The 19,355-nt window shown below is 41.1% G+C and overlaps 1 protein-coding gene across 1 annotated transcript in view; it reads right to left on the reverse strand.

Annotated features, from left to right (window-relative positions):
- The window catches only part of ELP1 (elongator acetyltransferase complex subunit 1), a 57,741-nt gene that overhangs the window by 22,308 nt on the left and 16,078 nt on the right, over window positions 1-19,355 (reverse strand). Inside the window, exons 11-27 of the mRNA XM_065947051.1 lie at window positions 16,779-17,009; window positions 15,546-15,716; window positions 14,644-14,743; window positions 12,677-12,859; window positions 10,134-10,240; window positions 9,702-9,805; window positions 8,419-8,472; window positions 8,221-8,326; window positions 7,288-7,403; window positions 6,860-6,933; window positions 6,029-6,107; window positions 5,846-5,925; window positions 4,277-4,414; window positions 4,082-4,167; window positions 3,615-3,763; window positions 2,019-2,142; window positions 1,029-1,126 (exon numbers count right to left, since the gene is read on the reverse strand). Of these exons, the coding sequence (XP_065803123.1) occupies window positions 1,029-1,126; window positions 2,019-2,142; window positions 3,615-3,763; window positions 4,082-4,167; window positions 4,277-4,414; window positions 5,846-5,925; window positions 6,029-6,107; window positions 6,860-6,933; window positions 7,288-7,403; window positions 8,221-8,326; window positions 8,419-8,472; window positions 9,702-9,805; window positions 10,134-10,240; window positions 12,677-12,859; window positions 14,644-14,743; window positions 15,546-15,716; window positions 16,779-17,009 (2,000 nt within the window). The remainder of the gene's footprint in view (window positions 1-1,028; window positions 1,127-2,018; window positions 2,143-3,614; window positions 3,764-4,081; window positions 4,168-4,276; window positions 4,415-5,845; window positions 5,926-6,028; window positions 6,108-6,859; window positions 6,934-7,287; window positions 7,404-8,220; window positions 8,327-8,418; window positions 8,473-9,701; window positions 9,806-10,133; window positions 10,241-12,676; window positions 12,860-14,643; window positions 14,744-15,545; window positions 15,717-16,778; window positions 17,010-19,355) is intronic.

Here is a 19,355-nt window from a genome sequence, read left to right on the forward strand (position 1 = left end):
GGAATGCTGTTTCAGAGGGCTGTGAGGAGAAGACACGTTTAGAGTCAGGGGAGAGTATTCCACACCAAGAGCACAGAAGACAGCGTGGTGATCAGGCAGGAGTGGGTGTGGAATACACAGGACGGAATAAGGCGAGTATGACTGGAGCAGAGAGAGCACAGGAGAGGAACAGATAATGAAAATGAGAGCAAAGAGGCGGCCTTTGGCCAAATTCTCTGTTCCCCAAGCTCAGCATCAGGCAGGGCAACAGAGGGATATAACACGGGGTCCCTGCCCTTAAGGGAACCCACAGCCTGGTGGAGGAAAAAAATCAGTACATAGTAAATTGATGAATGCCATCCCCAAGGCAAGAATGAGGTGTGCTGGGAGCTCATTGTTTGGCACCTCATCCAGGACTGGTTTTCTGGCAGAGGAGAACCAAGAGTTTAGAAGGACGGGGAGGACTAGAGGACGGGGAGGTAGAGGGCCGGCAGAGGCGGCTGATGCTCGAGAGGAGGCAGCGGCCAGATCGCAGAAGGATGTGTGCCATTTGTGGACAAACTGAAAATGGTGGTGATGAGGGCACGGGCTCCATGCCGCAGGTTCCTGGGCAAAGTGCTTCCTCATTTAAAAACTGTACAACACCCATCAGGCTATTGTGAGAATTCATGTAGCTGATAAGCGAAGTATCTAGCATATGAGAAAAGCTAAACAGACATCTGTATGTTTAAACAAACAAACCAAACTTCATACAGAATTATGCGGGAAAGATGCACTATTCAGGATGCTCAGTGAGGTTGGGCTGGAGGGGGCAGGATGGAAGCCATGGTATTTCCGATGAGGATCCAGCGACAATGCCTAGGTTTCTGGCCTGAGCAACTTCTTCACGAGAACAGGTGAGGGCCATTCTCTCGGATAAATTCAAGATAAGGGTAATTAGTCTGAAGATTAACTTTGAAACCAAGGACAGTGTTAGGGACACAGGATCCTCACCCCTTTCCAACAGAAGCACAAAGCAAAATCGGGAGCTCTCATTTCATGTCACACACCTTGTACTGCTGTGAGTTCGGTGGGAAGAGCTTCAGAGCCTCGTTATACAAGTTTTTATCTTTTATTAAGTTTAAGCATTCTGGGAAGTACTCCGGTCCTGCAGGAATAAGAGTCACACACACACAAGCTTAAGACTGGGGAAGCATAATGGATTTCATCTCTACCACTGGTCCTTACATAAAATCAACAAGGGGGCTCTATAAGATCTGCATAATTAGAGTATCTAGAGAAATGGAATGCAGGAATGGAACTTTAATGAGCACCGCCACAGATTCTGAAATTTGAGAAGCACTAATTGGGATCAGAGTTCTGCTCAAAAGGAATTTCACACGGCCCCTGAGAAATGACCATCCAGCCCAGTGTTTTCTCAGCCTTCTTAATAAGCATCATCTAGGGAGCTCATTAACCATATACACACGCCTGAGTCCCAGCCCAGCCCAGATGAACCTGATTCTCCAAGGAAGACAGATCTGAATGCAAGCACCTCAGGTGACTCGTCTTGCCCCTGTCTCAGCCTTCAGGGGAAAATCACGAATACTGAAGGCCGAGGTTCCGGCACCAGTCAGGCACGGGTGACGGAACACCCGGCATCGCACTGGTTCTACTTCATCCGACTGCCAGTCAGAACTGTGTCCTTCAGGGCACAGGAGGCATGGCCACTCAGACAAGCTGGGTCTCCTTAGGGTGTTTGCATACACCATGAGAAGAACGAAGCATCAACCAATTTTGATTTTGAGACATGGAAGTGAATTTCAAAGGTGATCACTCAACTCAAAAGGATCTAAGCTATGGGCCTCCCCAAGCTCACTCAGAAACATCTGCTGTACCCTCAGCTTATCAAAACTGACAAAAATAAGGTCTGCAGGCACGGTTATTAACATTTTCAGGTGTAGAAATTGACATCAGTCTGTCTAAACTAACATCTGATTTCAATTTATACCCTACCAAAGAGAATATTTGAAAAGAAATATACTAACCCTCACACTTACCACATTTGCTTAGGTGGCCAATGGCTTTTTCATATCGTTTCAAATATTTATCTATAGTGAACCGCTGATAATTCGTTTCCATTTTCTTAAGTGTATTTAGAAATGGAAGATACTCTTTGGGATCCTAAAAAAAAATTTTAAAGGATAATTATAATGCCTGTGATTATACTTACTTTTAAAAATAAAAATATATAGTAATTATAGCAATAAATCAAAAGCTACATCATTTTCAAAATATGTGAAAGTGAAACTGTTAGTTGCTCTGTTGTGTCCAACTCTTCATGAACCCATGGACTGTAACCCATCAGGCTCCCCTGTCCAAGAAATTCTCCAGGCAAGAATACTGGAGTAGGTAGCTATTTCCTTCTCCAGGGTATCTTCCTGACCCAGGGATCAAACCAAGGTCTTCTGCACTGCAGGCAGACTCTTTACCATCTGAGCTACCACAGAAGCCCTCTTCAAAATATGCAGTGTATTAATATATCAATTATATAAAAAATCAAACTACATAAAACCACATTTGGAAAAAATGCCTTAACACATGGGTGTTCTTAGTTTCTTAGTTATGACTAACTCTTAGCTAAATCTCACAATACCAATTGTTTCATAGGTTAATATGGAAAACAAGGTTCCCTCATTCTCAAGAAACTTAAAATCTAGTAGAGGAGATAGACCGGTATACCCGACAGGCACTGGGTGCCATAAAAGCACATAGGAAGGCCATCTCACTCAGTCCCTGGATGCTGGGTCGGGAGGCAGCAAGAATGGTTTACTGAAAAAAATGTCACCTGGGCTTCCTTCAACCATGATGAGTGAGAATCAGCCAGGTGAACAGACAGGATGAGAGTGCCTGCAAAGGCATGTGGCAGTTGGGAGACAAAAGTACTGCCTTACATCCACTGCAGAGAAAAGGGGATAACATCAAGAGAGGAGAACTGAGAGATACACAAGTACCAGGTCACTGAAGAGACTTTAAGGGTATAGCCTCTGAACTCCTTCCTAGGGGGAGGGGGGAGCCCATAAAGGATTGTAAGCGGAGGAATGGGGATCAAATTTTCCTCTTTGGGAAGGTCATTCTGGCAAAAGCAAAGAAAGGAATGATAGGGGCTGAAACTGAGGATGCAAAAAAAACCAGATAAAAAATGTTCAAACCAGAGGTGCTCAAACTTTTGGACCATAGCATGCCAAGGTGAGACAAAGAGGCCTCGAACCCTTCTATTCTCCAGGTTCCCAATTTCCACTGGGAAAAGATGCTCCATGATAAAGCTGAACTCGAATATAAATCACCTGCTGTATTTCCTTTGTAAGAGGAGAATTTGTTCTCATTTTTGCTTGTAAGCTTGAAAACAATCATATAGCTTTATTTCAATTGTTCAATCTAGCAATCAAAACACTCCCATAAGCCCAGAACAGTGATAGAGAATGAACCTGTAAGTATGGACCCTGGAGATTCGCAGATCTGCCTGGAGGCCTGTACTCACAGCTTTAATTTCAGCCCAAACTCTGCACTGTCAGGAGCAGACACTATAGGGCTTCACACTATCACATTAGCATAAACAAAAATGCTAACTGTGTCAAAGGAGTAACTCCACATACCTTCTGTGACTTCTCAGCTACCATGAGGACCAAATCAAAGTCATAGGTCCCAAGAGAATGGTCATATAATTCATTAACATCTACCAGAAGCAGCAAATACTTCAGGGCCTCTTCGGCACTCACAGCGCCAGGGACCGGGGGATCACTTCCTGTCCATGTGTAAGGAAACAGAACAAAATCATTTGGGGAAAAAACCCTCACACCTAGCAGCATAACCAAAAGGAGAAAGTAACACATTTTCCTGACAGAAGTGGACACGGGACAGAAAACAGTCCTTGGACAATTTTGTACACGCTTTGTAGCGCAGCACTCAAAAAAAACAGACCCAGGTCTTAAAGTGGAGACCAAAAGGCCACAGGCTGAATTGGTGATGCGGTGCTATTTCCTGGTCAGGGTTATCTCCCGAAGACTGAAGACCCGATGCCAGTCGGGGCCCCGGTACACACGGACCGTCACCATGTCTCTACCTTGAAGTTCGTGTACCTTCTGCAGCGCAATCTCCAGTTCCGGGGTAGTTTTCTTCACATGAGAGCTGAGTATTGACAGGCAGTACCTGCAGTGGCCAGTGAAGGACAGCACAATAAGAACGATGAACAAGCTGAAGAGAAACTACTACGCATTTCTGTTATTCCAAAGATGCCAACTCAGGACAGCACACGTACTTGTGAGGGTTTACGTTCTCCATCACTGCTCTCATAGCATCGCAGATGAGGTCTACTTTTTTCTCATCAGGATCGCTGGAGAGTGGAACAGTGCTGGCAACTGGCGGAGGATACATGGTCTTTGTAACATCTTCTTCCCTAAGAACAAGGGTGTATTAAAAGGTCATAAACCAAACATATGTCCAGCTATCAAACTACTAACACATATGTAGGAGTGTTGATGAGATAATAAATAAAAATGCTTTTGGAAGGCAGTTGATTCTAAAAATATTCATATCTAGTGAAGTACAGAGAAACTTACTGAAAGTGAAACATATCCACAAGAGGCTTAAATGGTAACATTTAGAGATGCTACAGTGATATGCCCCAAACGGGGCCCAGTCCAGGTGCCCACCCACAGGAGAGTGAAGCAGTAAGCTGCGTATGTTTACACTACGGCATACTGTGACTCCCTGGCGCCTCAGATGGTAGAGAGTCTGCCTGCAATGCCCAAGACTCAGGTTCGATCCCTGGGTCGGGAAGATCCCTGGAGAAGGGAACTGGCAACCCACTCTAGAATTGTTGCCTGGAGAATTCCATGGAGAGGAGCCCAGTGGGCTATGGTCTCTGGGGTCACAAAGAGTTGGACGTGACTGAGTGACTAACACTTTCACTTTCTTCTTCATGGCATACTGCTGGACAATAAAAAAGAATAAACTAGTGATACACGTAGAAACATGGATGAATCTCCAGATAACATGCTGAATGAAAGAAGCTTTACTTACACAGAAAAGTCAATACTATTATATATCATTCATTTCTAGGAAGTTCCTGAACAGGCAAAATTGATCTTCAGTGAAGAACTCAAAAAAGCAGTTGCCAAAAGGGCGGGGAGAGAATAAATGCAAAGGGGTTTGGAGGGACTTTCTGAGAAGGAAACGCTCTCTATCTTGACAGGGGCCAGGACTACACGGAAGCATACGCTTGTCAAAACTCAGAGAATAGCACTTATAATCTGTGCATTTTGCTATAGATAAATTTGCTGTGGAGGGGGTGGGACCTGTACACAAAGAATACACTCCAGTTAATGTCACACAAGGCGAAGTACTGACAGGGAAAGTGGATTTAAAATTGTCTAAAATTATCTTAAATTTATTGAAAATGAAGATGAATGGTGGATGGACAGATGGTAGATAGTGATAAAGCTAATACAGAAAAATATGAACTGTAGAATCTAGGTGATGGTATAGGATGCTCACTGGACAACTGTCTCAACTTTCTTGTATGTTCAAAATTTTTCATTTACAAGCTTAGATAAAAGTCATTGCAGAAAAAGAAGCCACTTATTTCAATTAATAGTTTTTATATGTATACCTAAATATAAGTCAAAGAATAATTCACATGTTTTAAAGTTTCAGTTTTAAAAAGAAGGGAAAAAAGTAAAAATCCAGTAAATGTGGCATCTAAGAGTTAGAGATTTAAAAAATTATATTGAAAGTAAATTTTCTCCTCTATTTATCTGTTCTATTTCCTTAACCAGAAAAGAGAAAATTATGGATATGATACTCATGAACTATTCAAAATACTTACTTCAATTCTGTGAAAAATAAATTAATATGATTCACAGAGTCTATCTGTCTTATGAAGGTTTCCACATTTTCAAGAAACACCTACCCAAAAAAAAGAATAAAAAAAAGACAAAACATTTTAGTTCGGATCATATTCATTCAAGCCTAAAGTATACTATGATAAATATCAGATTTAGAACGTTACCTTAGGGTTGTGATCGTGAATCAGATTGAGATTAATTCTCAGTTTTCTCATGCATTCAAATGCTTCTTTAAACATAAGTCTGGGGAGAGACGGAAAATGGAGAGGGGGGGCATTTCACAAAAACTCAGTTCCTTGGACCCAGCACATTTTCATAAGGATTTAAACCAGTTAAAATTAAGACTACAGCCCAACTACTACTGGATTTCTGCTCTGAAATCATAGAATGAAAAAAAATCAGGCACCAGGTTCATATACTTCCTAAATGGTGTGGCAACTTAGTCATCAAGGCCACCCAAGGACTTGATCCCCACACACTCACATAAGAAAATCTTTATGGAACTTAGGGCTATCTTCTTTTTTAACAAAATGTTAGTAAACATCTATCTTTCCGATATAAACTTTCCCCCAAATTCAAAATTCAAACAATGGATCATTTCCTTCACAACAGTGGCTCAGGTATTTTGGGGTGATAGGCCTTTTTATAAGTTTGCTGAAAGCCTTGGACCTTCTGCCCAGATAAATACACAGATACAGGAGAGCATAAAATTGCCCTGGGTTCTCAGGCCATCTAAGTTCCACATGGATCCTCCTAGGCTAAGAAGCTGCTTCATACAACGAGCCTCATCATTCCTTCTGCTAGGAATGTCTTCTACACCATACAATTTAAGAATCTATGTGCCAAAAGAAGAAAGCCTCTGAGAATGTGATTGAAGATATCTGTAATGAAATATTTAAATACCTTTTAAGTTTTAAAAATCTTAATAGAAACACTTGCTGCCTTCACACATAATTCATAACAATAAGCTAACTAATCATACACATGGTACTTACTTGTCCAACCACTTTCGAATCTGAGCTAAAACCAGGGCTCGATGATGAACAACTTCTAAGTTTCCCCTTGGCATCTTAAAATAAATAAATCAAATCAATAACATGTTTAATTAAACAGAAAAAAATTAAATACCCAGGATATACAACTTTACCTAACTCTTCTTCAAGAATTAACACAACATTGTAAAATAAGCACACTTTTGGCAAAATCTAGTTGTGCTCAAAATTTACTCTGACTTTTAAGAGGTTTCCCTCTTAGCTTTACTGGGAAAAGCCTGTTTTAACACTCCTTTGTATAAAGCTAATAAAGAACTTAGAAGGAAAGGTTTATAATAAATTAATACAAATGATAAAATATAATCCACAAGAACTGTCTGGTATTTACTGCCAAACGACAATCAGAAACACAGCCTGAAAAATCAGTGTACCTGTAATATAAGCTTTGTGTCTTGAGGCACAACAGTGACGATGCGTGATCCCCTCTCCACCTTCCGCAGAGACTCGCCATTAGGCACGTGGCTGCTGCTCAGACCTGCCTGCAACGCTAGAGACACCACAGACCAAGCCTTGAGAATCACTGTCAAGACAAGCTACTCCCCATTAACTGCAGCTGCAACAGCACGTTATCCGAAGGAGAAGGAAGTGATTAATAATGAGGCCAGATTGCTCTGTCACTCAGTCTTAAGACCATCAGCCTTTCAGATAAACAAGTTCATCCCAGGATCTTGCCCTCTCTTACAGAGCCCTCATACATGATTCACAAACACAACTTCTCAACTGACATGGAAACCAGTCGGAGGACTGGGTAGCTTCTCTATGTCTTAGCTTTATCAGTACACTCCAATCACATCAGTAAAAGATTCCATTTCCAAGTCAGAAGCAAAGAAAACAAGTGGGTCATTTCTTTCTTAATAACAGAACTGTGTGCACGCACACACATACACATGGGAGAGGGGGGTGCAAGGAATCAAGGAAAAACTACAACCAATTTCCTACAAACCACAAGATGGAGGCCTTCAGATGTACAATGGAGGGTGGCCACAAAGAAGATTGAGCATATTGCCAGTTTGCCATCTACATAGTAATTGAAAGTAAAATATGAGTTAAGAAGTTTACTGAAAATCTTTTTATCAGGGTATGCTGCTTTAAGGAAGGACCTCCCACTCTTTGATAACTGACGTGGAATGATTTAACTGAGATACTGAGATTAGAGGCTAAGTAAATGAACTTGACATTTTCTCCAGTCTAGGACTCCAGGATAAAAAGTCAAAGTACATGACAAACATAAAAGTCATCGAGATTTCAAAGGACAAATGATATTAGAAGAAGGACTATTTTCTATCTTTACACTGAAAACTTACTTTTCAATGAAGCATCTCTCAGGCAAAAGCACTGGCATGTATGGGAATGAGTTGTCACCAATAAAAACTCATCATATACAGCAAATGATGTGATATTTGATGCAACCTACAATAGGTTGGGGAGGCAAGAGGGAGAGTTAGTTATATTACTCGGAATCAAAATGGAAAAAGATCCAGCATCAAAACAAGCCATCATACCTCAGTGTCATTGATGAAAAAGCGACATCTGTCAGTCAAACCAAGGATACACTCCTGCAAAAAAAAAAATATGAAATTACCAACAATTCAAACAAGAGTCAAACACAACTTAGCAACTAACCAAACTAGTGAAACCAATTTTTTTTTTGTTATATGGTTCCACTGTCCTATGATTTCACATTTAAGTCCTTGTAATCAGGACTCAAGATGCCTAAGGTGGTTGGTCCAGGGCAAAGTGATCTATGATGCCATCCGATTCTTCGGAAGCCTTGACATTTCTGTCTCCTACACATCTCAAACATTTCACCTCTCACCCCTCACTGCCCCCACTCCAACAGTCACTTCCACTCTGTCCCTTTCAACATACTCCCACTGGGCAGCCAGAATAACCTTTCCAACCATGAAGCACATCACATCACTCCCTGATTAATATCATCAATTTCTCAGTCTTTGTTAAGTTAGTAAACGCATACTCCTCTGCATCTAGTCATTGCTTCCATTAGGTTCCTTGAATAAGCTGAGCTCTAAGTTTATTTAAAATATGCACAGTTCTTCCTCCCTGAAAAATTCTCCCTTTCTCAGAGACAGAGCTTTCTTTTTCTCCACATCTCAGCACATATACCACCACCTCCTGGAGACTTTCCCAGACCACCAGAAGTTGGCCTCTGCATCCTCACAGCTACCATCCTCTAATTAGCCTCAATCAATCCTCTTGGTGCTCTACCTCTACACCCTGCTCACTGACTTCACTCTCCTATCAGAGGGGATGGCCATACCCACATTGCAAGATTAAAACTTCCAGAAGGGCAGGAACTGGTTGGCAGTTTTGTTCTGTAACCACTGCATCCTACCTCCTGCACAATTACAGGCAATTCTAATATTTGATGACTAATAATTTACTCAATACCCATTTCAAGATTACATTTCTGTTGTCCCCAAAAGTTACTAATAAGACTAATTTTGCTAGTTCTGTACATGTTCTGTTTTGAATGTTCTATACAACTGGGGATAAGTCTGCCAACTTCATTTTTTCTATTTTTGAGTTTATACCTCCAAGGAAAGGAATCAACTAACTACTACTGACACATGCAAGGCAACCTCTTTAAACACATTTCATAAACTGAGAAGCTGAGGTTCAGGAAAGTGAGGAACTTCTCATTGTTGCCTTGAGATTTACTGGATACTCAGGTCCACTTTCAAAACACACGCTCTTTCCACTTAATGCTGTCAGCTCCTGGGTCACTGCTCCATGAGGTCAATTTTTCTGCCTTATGTTCACTTACCTCTCCTCCAATCATGGCCAATTCAGTCTGAGTGCACAGGTACGGAAACCGAACAGGAGAGCCACCAGAGTTCTTCCACAGTTCAACCGCCAGAGAGGGCGACTCTGCAGGTTTGGCAGAAGAGGTTTACCAAAAGCTGATCTGCTCTTTGTGAAAAACTCTCCCATCAGTGCTTGCTAAAACACTTAACATGCAACTTAAATCATTCTCCAAATGTGTTTCGGAAACTCAGCAGAATAATCCGGTTTATTGCAAGGGAAAATACAGGTAGAACATACATGCTGATTCTACTCTACAGATTAAGGATTTCCAGGGTAGTAAAAAGACCTAATAATCAATGCGGCACTTGTAAAACACTCCCAAGCACACTTTCACAAGATTTAAATATGTATGTAAGTCATAAACATGTTTTCCCAACATTCTGATACTCACCCCAAAGGTACTTAAATATCTGGCCACCAGCCACCTGCAGCGCTACTGACTTGGTCTTGGGGTTGCAACACAGACTGATTATGACCCCATCCACTGTCACAGATGAACTGAGAAGAGTGGAAAAAAAAAAAAGGAGATGAAGAAAACATGAAAAGACCATTTTTCTCAAAAGTAGTGACAATTCACTGATTTTGCAAAACAGAAAAAGAAGCAATTTCCCTCTGGTGCTGCACTGCCTCATTCAATACAATATAAACATAATAAACATGTTTATATACATACTAACACACATATGTTTATATACACAGATATATTAACAGATAAACTATTGCAAGCACAAGTCCAGGTAATGCAATTACCTGTCAACGTGACATGTTTTCCACAATGTCAGTAAGCCAGGTGTGAGGTCATCAGTCCTATTCTGGAAGCAACTTATGCAACTTATTGTGAATTACAATTTGCTGCCTTCAGTAGACAATATAGTGTCAATATATGTATCTGTCAATATTGGGTTGGCCAAAAAGTTCATTCAGGTTTTCCTATACCATTGTGCCCAAAACCTGAATGAACTTTTTGGCCAACCCAATACAAACTGGATTAAGTAAAGCAGTCAATCTGTAGGAAAGTAAGCATATTCAGTTATCTCTATGGCTACTGTACGTATCCCTAGAAATCTGTGGGCCTCATTAATGGGAAAAAGGGAAACTGTTAATGCTGTTGTATTTTTTTCTGAGTCAATGAATCAAAAGTAGACATGTCTGAAAGGAAGTGGAGGTAGTGATAAAAGCAAGTGGTGCCAATGCTAACATATATTCAGAGTTTTTAACCAATCTACCAAAAAAAAAAAAAAAAAAAAAAGCCACAAATTTGCAGAGGATAAATTATCTGTGAAGTCAAGGGAATGGACTCTGGAGGTGCACTGCTGGACCTGGATCCCGGCTCCACCTCCATTATCTCAGTAAGTTACTGAAACTGCTCTGTGCCTCAGCTGTAAAATGATCAACAGAACATGTCAGAGACATGTTATGAAAAATAAGTGAGTTAACATAGGGAAAAGCACTTAAAAGAGCACCTTTTACAAAGCATAAGTTATAGTAAATGTTAACTATGAAGAGCTATAAGCTGATTGTGGGACTTTATATTTATCAAACACATTAATATTTTATATGAGTGAAATAGTCTTTTTTGAGAAACAGAAGTCAAAGCAGCAGAAATGTATTTTAAATGACTTTTCACTTTCTTTACAGCAAATGAGATAATGGCATTTACCTTTCACAAGATAATGATAAAAAATTTCAAATTTTGTATAGTAGATATATGCATAATTTAGGCATTTCTAATGTCAATTGCTCTGTTTTCTAAAGGGAGCCCTTGTTAAGTATGCACGTAGCTAGAGCATATTCTGCATCTAGACATATTCACAAAAATTTTTTTTAAATATAAAGCATTATTACTCAAAGATTAGAAGGTAATAACAGCACTGGAGTATGTTTCATGAGTACAATAAAGAAAGGTTCCTAATTTTGCAACAACGGTTTTCAGGATTTAAAGCTCATCAGTGAACCTTTAATTACATGTGAATCTAGGGATTGTTATCAGTGCTGAGTTTTGACACTGGAAACCTGAGGATTTCTCAGAGCTTCCCAGACAACTCTGCTGCACAATAGGGCTCGCAATACAGAAGACAGCATTCATTAATGAGACCTGTTAGGTGACAAAGATGCAGTGAGGAATCAAAATGAAACTCAGGGTCAGGGAGCTGTGAAACTTTAGCAAACAAAAATAGAGGAGACTTTCTAGTAGTACACGCAGTCAAGTGCCAAACAAAATTATAGAAGAGGAGGCTAGAAGAAGTATTTTGAAGTCACTACATCAAAATAACTTTAACCCTGAATATTCACTATAAGGACTCATGCTGAAGCTGAAGCTCCAATACTTCGGCCACCTGATGCAAAGAGCCGACTCACTAGAAAAGACCCTGATGCTGGGAAAGATTGAAGGTGGGAGGACAAAGGGACGACAGAAGATGAGATGATTGGATTGCATCACCAACTCAATGGATGTGAATTTGAGCAAGCTCCGGGAGATGGTGAAGGACAGGGAAGGGTATGCTGCAGTCCATGGGGTCGCAAAGAGTCAGACATAACTGAGTCACTGAACAATAACAAGACAATAACAATAACAAAATGAAGTGCAAATGTAGAGATCTTATAATTGATGAGTTGCTAATTCCCCTAAGCTAACAATTACTTTCTAGAAGTTAAGAATAAGTTGAATTAAAAGTTTTAATATACCTTAAAAACATTTTGCCTTATCTACTGGCATCTGTGTTATTTTTTACCAACTTTCTGGTGCATTTTAGTTTATATTTTGACAGAGCTAAAAATCAGACTTAATGTGTGTGTACAAAAAGAAGCAATCACCCCTCAACCCTGCCCTCTGAATGCAAAAAAAAACAAAACAAAACTCCAATGCTCACAAAGGACAAAAGCCTGTATCTATGTGCTTATGAGCACGCGGAATACAGGGAACTGTTCTGATACCTGATTTTGAGCTGTCCCTGCTCGTCGTCCGTCTCAGAAGGGGCCAGAGTCAGATGGTGAATGACAGACTGGGGGCCGGACTGACTGGGGCTCACAGCCAGGAAAACGTCTTCCTGAACCCAGGTGAGAAGGCTGAACTTCAGTGGGTTTACTTCTTCAGCTTCACTGTCCTCAATCTGAATTCTGTTTTAAATATTGAAGAATTTCCAAAGCATGAATAAAACCTTCACGTCACTGAAGTTGTCCTGAATGGAGACTGCAATGCTTTCTATACAGTCAAATCCTCATTATTTGGAGGCACAAAACCTAAGGTAACGCCCAATACTAGAAAATTCAAAAATAATAATGCTTACCTGGCTTAAGAATATGTTTTTCTGCTATTTAAAATTAAGTTTCTTACACTCTGAGATTTTTAGATCTGAAGAAACTACTTCAAGAAACTGATTACACAAGAAAAACTGACTGTACTAGGCCCTAACGAATAAAGTCCAGCAGTTTTTCACCGCTCGCTGACCAGCATCCAAACAGTCAGCAGGTATCGAGGTCTCAGCGGAATGCATCCTGTCCTAAGCGTCTCACAGCAAAATGACTAGCTTAAGAGATGATTTCTCTGTCTCTAATGCCTTCCTCCTGTAGCATTTAAACACTGGTGGAGGGCTTTGTTTTTGCTACTTTAAATGGGAACTCATGACGGCCACTTCCTGCCATTCAGCTCAAGCAGCAGATCCGGGTGCTCACTGAAGACGCTGGGTTACCAGCCTGATCTTCCTGCTCAGTCAGCTCTTCCTGGACTCAAGTCACTCCACCGCAGTGCAGCCCCACGCAGGAGCATCCACGCCTCTGGTTCTCACTGACACTCTTCTCCCCGCCATGCCCAACAGTCTCCATACTTCTCTGGCCATCCTCAACCTATCTCTTTTTCAAGGTTCAAGATAAGTATTCATTGAATACATGCACATGTATGGCTGAGACCCCTCACTGTTCTCCTGAAACCATCACAACATGTTAGTCAGCTGTACTCCAAAACAAAATAAAAAGTTTAAAAAATAAGTAAATAAAAAAAATTTTAAAAGGTAAATTTATTCATGCCCTTCATGAAATCTTCTCTAAATGACTTAGAGCTATCCTACTCACAATTTTACAAAATTAAACCACATTCTCAATTGCCTCGCACTTTCTAGTTTGTCTTAAATCTGTCATCTCTTTCCCGTCCGTGAAATGAAATAATCCATGTACATGTTCTTGGAAAAACTACTAAGCATTGTACAGTCAGTTCCCAAATCATACAGAGGCTGGAAACATATTCATTTATTAAATATAATGCATATATTTAAGAATTATATATTAAGTATTAAATTCAGTTATTTGTTCATTATTCCCCATTAATTTAGGAATAAATGCTCCTGAGACAAAGCAGTACAGTAGTTAAGAACACGGATGTATTAAATAGAAGAGAATTAAATTCTGGATTTTCACAGAAATGAACTCATAATTACTTTATCCAACTGCTTATAGTATAGTTTCAATGGAAACATGCCTCCTGGTTTCCAACCCAAGAGCCTCAAAACGCAGCAACCAAAAGTTCTGCACTGTAGGATGAGATCGAGCAGACACGATGTTAAGCAGCGTATGACTCCTCGTTTGTGAAAGCAAATGCACTCTGCTCCATCATCTTCATCTCCATCTTTCCCATGGGGTTTTCCCTGGAGAAAACTCCCCAAGGGATGTTGGGGGAATGGTTTCTAAGTCAGCTTAAGGCTTACACTCCATCACCACCTATCAGCATACATGACGTTCAGATAACTGACTTCCCCAACCAAGGTGAAACACCAGGGCCCAGGTGTTGTATCTATTTCTTGTTCCACTGAGCAACAGGCACAGGATAAGACAGTAATGGCTGGCTGAGTTTAGGACAGAGGCTGGCTGCTCCTGTTTCCAGAGGTCCAAGATAACTAAGAACAACCTACTTGTATCTTTTGTCCAGATGAGGCGTTCTAAGGGAAATTTTAAATCCACTTCCACCCACAGCTCCCAGTTTCACCGTAGAGTCTACGCTTGGACTATCACCTAGGGGGGAAAAAAAAAGGCAAATGTTGTCATAGTAAACTACAAACATTTTTCCTGACATTAACAACATGAGGTCCTGCATGCTAAAGGAGTTCTAAAAGGTAAGCCACTTCACAAATAAAGTAAACTAGAAAATAACCACATCTCAAATTCTTTCCTCAATTTCTGCACCTTTCAGGCTGAGAATTCAACACTTATTTGAAAACAAGGTTAGCACAGTCATGCGCCAGTAGAGCTCATGACACAACCACAGATTCACCAACTGCAGGTTTTTCCAGCACGTGAGGAAACCAACTAGAAAGAGACGGCAGTGGACTGTGGAAGGACAACCGGGTTAGAAACGCAAACACCCAAGTGGAGGTTCTCGCCCTGTTTGCTCAAGCCAACTTCAAACCCTCTGGCATTCTGTTCCCTCGTCTATATACCTGGAAAACCCCACTCTGACACAGCTCCTAGGAAAGCTGTGAGAGCAACTGAAAACGTGTGCAATCGTAATGAACGCTGTAAAACATGCTAAGGATGTAATGGGACACTGTTAATTTCCAGAGCTGAGTACTATTCTTAAAAAACTAACCCTTCAACTTCAATAAAGCAAAAGGAATTGTTCTCCTTAGCCAGAGTAGGACTGAATCTCTATCCCCCAAAACCCTACAGGTCAATTAAACAGCACAATAATAATGATATTAACTATAAATGTCAAAATTTTTGGAAAACCTACAGCGAAGGCAACACCAAACTATGATTTACATTTGTGTAGGAGGGATGTGATTCAGAACATCCTGATAACGGTTTCTGAACATACCACATTTATAGACAGAAATCTGGTTACTGGCGTCTAGGACAGCGAGGTTGTTACTCTTTTCAGGGTGTGCCGAGAACATGACCTGATTTACAGAGTGTGGGAGCTGCAGTCGGTAGGTGCACATGGGAGGTGGAACCACACTCTGCCGGAAGACTGTCACCAACACCCTGTCTGGGAGCAAGAGAGAAGGAGGGTTAGATGCACGGATGTTCAATTTGTAAAACAGAGCCATTTTTAAAAGTCATTGTTGGTGCTTTTATAATGAATAAGCTTAAACACGTTGTAGGGGAGAAAAGTAAGAAACTGGGCTCTATCTGTATGTGACTACTATCAGCCCTCGACGACAGGCCTGGCTACCTCCAGGCCTCGAGCAGGCCCATCTCTGGGCTTGGAGAGTCAGATGCCAGGGACTAGGGCAAGCAGGCCAAAAGGTCAGAGTTCTGGCTTCAAACCTGGGCCTGCAACCAAGCCAGACTAAACCAAAATCCTTAACACACTTCCCTGTGCACGGATCTGGTAGCAAGGCGTTATCTGCTTAAGTCCTCTATACAGAACGCGTGACTACAAAATCAGTATCATGACTACTACATAGAACATAAATCGGCACACCAACTCACATTATAATCTTAGGAGCAAGCTTTCCTTTATGTCATCAGCAATAAATGAACTGTCTATTCAGGGGATTATGGCTTTCCCCAGTTTCTTCCCCCTCAGTAAACGAACACCCTCAACCTAATTAAAAAACACCAATCCCATCCTTGAACTAGACAGATGTCATGACCTGAACGGAACATACTGGAAAGGTATATAATTAACAAGCATTTATCGAAAACCAAAGCAACGTAGCCGAGCGGTGCAGGGTCAAGGTAGGTCTATGTCAGGGGACGAAAACAGGGCCGACACAGCAATCCACAGGCCTCCTGCAGTCTTCCTCGTGACCCGAGGTCAGGAATGTCAGTGTCTTCAAAGTCCCGACAAGTAAACATGCAAAGGTCATGGTTGCAGCACAACAGGGAGTTGGGGGAGGCGGGTGGAGAGGAGAGACCACGGTTCTTAGGGGAGTACACGCCTCACTGAAGGGCGCTCCCACTGAATCCAAACCAAAAGCACAAGTGAAAACAAAGTGAACAACCAGAATCATCAACTGAACAAAAATCCCCCAGTTCCAGTCAAACCACACCTGCAGGCCCCGGCTCAGCCCCCCCCAGGCCCAGACACTCTTCAGCTCCTTACTTCCATCAATAACAGCCACATTTGCCATGTCACTCAAGTGATCTCCCGCGCTCCGGTCAGTCGTCCAGCGCCAGTCATAGCAGAGGTAATGCCAGCCTTGGCAGAGAACATGCAGCCGGTACGGGGTTACCGGGTCCCACATCAGAGACACAATCTTGCTCTTCCCACAGGTGTCGAAGGTCAGACTTTGCTTGAGATACCAGTGATAGTTTCCAACAGTCCAGAGCTGAACTGCAGGGGAAAATGAAATGAAGGCCATCAGAGGCAGAGGGCAGAGGACCAGACTTCGCACCAGTTGCTAGAGAGGGATGGGGATGCACTTTTCTTTTTTAAATGACCCTTTCTGCTCAGCCCCTTTGTTAAGATAATATTAACTATAACTGTTAAAGCAGGACTTCCCTGGAGGCCCAGTGGCTAAGACTCTGTGCTCCCAATGCAGGGAGCCCGAGTTTGATGCCTGGTCTAAGAACTAGAGGTCACATGCCACAACCAAGACTTGGCAGAGTCAAATAAATAAAAATAAATATTAAAAGACCAGCAAAGTGAACATAAAAAAACCTGAAAAGTGTAGCTTTTCATGAGGATAAAATGTTAAGCACTGGGATGACCCAGAGGGATAGGATGGGGAGGGAGGTGGGAGGGGGGTTGAGGATGGGGAACACATGTAAATCCATGGCTGATTCATGTCAATGTATGGCAAAAACCACTACAATAATGTAAAGTAATTAGCCTCCAACTAATAAAAATAAACGAAAAAATAAAAAAATAAAGAGGTCTATGGGAGAGAATGGGAAAAAAAAAGATGCTAAGCATCAGTAAGGCCAGAAGCACACACGTTCATTTTTGCCTCTACCTTCACACTTTGTGATCGTTAGGATGGAAAGCTACCAACACAGGACAGGGCCTTAGTGAGCTGTTTTTTCGTAAAGACTTAGAAAGAAAATTTGGCCATTAGATTAAAATGCCCAATCCAAGAGCACTAGACTAGCATCGTTACATTGCATCATGCTTAAGATGTTTATTATTTTCTTCTAGCTGTTTTGCATACAGTTAAATCCACGGGCGATTATATGCAATTACCCTTTGCAACATCTCTTAAAAGAACAAGACCTAAGCCTGCAGGGTGCAGGAGGCAGGAAGAAGCTGGTCAAAGAGCGTAAGCCTTCAGTCCAAGTCCCAGGGATCTAATGTAGTGTGGTGACTACAGTTAATACTACTGTACTGTATACTTGAAAGTTGCTATGAGAGTAGACTTCAGATGGCCTCACCATAACAACAACAAATGATAGTTCTACTAAGTGAAGATTGAGTTAACCAACCTATTGTGGCAAACACTTCAGTGTATATGCATGTATCAAATCATCACATTATACCTCCTGAATGTACTAGTTACATGTCAATTAGATCTCAATAAAGCTGGGGGAAAAAAAAGACCTAATCACGTCACAGCCAGCTTTTTATTAAACAGATGATAGCTATCATAAATGATAGCTCAGTCGGTAAAGAATCCGCCTGCAATACAGGAGACCTGGGTTCGATTCCTCAGTCAGGAAGATCCCCTGGAGAAGGAAACGGCAACCCACTCCAGTATTCTTGCCTGGAGAATCCCATGGACAGAGGAGCCTGGCAGGCTACAGTCCATGGGGTCAAAGAATTGGACATGACTTAGTGACTAAACCACTACCACCACCATACATAAATGAATATTTTAATTGTATTAAGGAATTTCTTTTCTTTAAGCATCTCCCTGATCACTAACTCTTCACTCAGCAATCACAGCAAATCCAACCTAGTTCTTGAACCAGGTTATTATAAAATACTTCCACCGAGCTCTGGGTTAAGTTAGATCACACACTCACGTTCTGTGAGGACAGGTATTGTGGCTCTTCTTGCACTAACACTTGCCCTGTGAGCATATCTCAGGGCCAGCCAGTGAATCAGTGAATTCTCAACTGCAGTGGTTCTCAACTCTGGCTGCACCTTAAAAAAAAATCACCTGGAAGCTCTTTTTAATAAAATTAAATATCAACATATAGTCTCCACCGTAACACACTGAAAGCAACTCTGAGATGAGGCCTGGATAGCAACGTTTTTCCTAAAGGTGCAGCCAGGGTCGAGAACTATTGTGATGAATGAATGAATGAATGAACTTCCAAATAACGTTTCTGCTAAAGTTCTAGTGATTAAACGCTTTGAAAGCCACTCAGAAAATAAATGAAAAGATTTATGGAAAAAAATGTTCAGCATACTGCTATTGATGACAGTGAAAAATAACAAAACTTTAAATGCCTAACAAAATAGGATTTAATAAACAGTAGCATAAAGCAATATATAGCAATTTAAAATGATACACATATCTGAAATGGAAATAGTTTGAGATACATTGTAAAAGCAAGCTATAAACCTATAGGTATCATACTTACATATTTAACAAAAATGAGATCATAGCTATACTGAGACATATACATAAAACCTAGGAAGACAAGAAAATTTTAATAATGACTATTATTGAGTGATAGAATTATGGAAGAATTTTTTTCTTCCCATCTTTATTTTCTAATGTTTTCATATTTTACA

This window comes from Muntiacus reevesi, chromosome 10 (genome assembly GCF_963930625.1).
Source record: "Muntiacus reevesi chromosome 10, mMunRee1.1, whole genome shotgun sequence".
Lineage (NCBI taxonomy): Eukaryota > Metazoa > Chordata > Mammalia > Artiodactyla > Cervidae > Muntiacus > Muntiacus reevesi.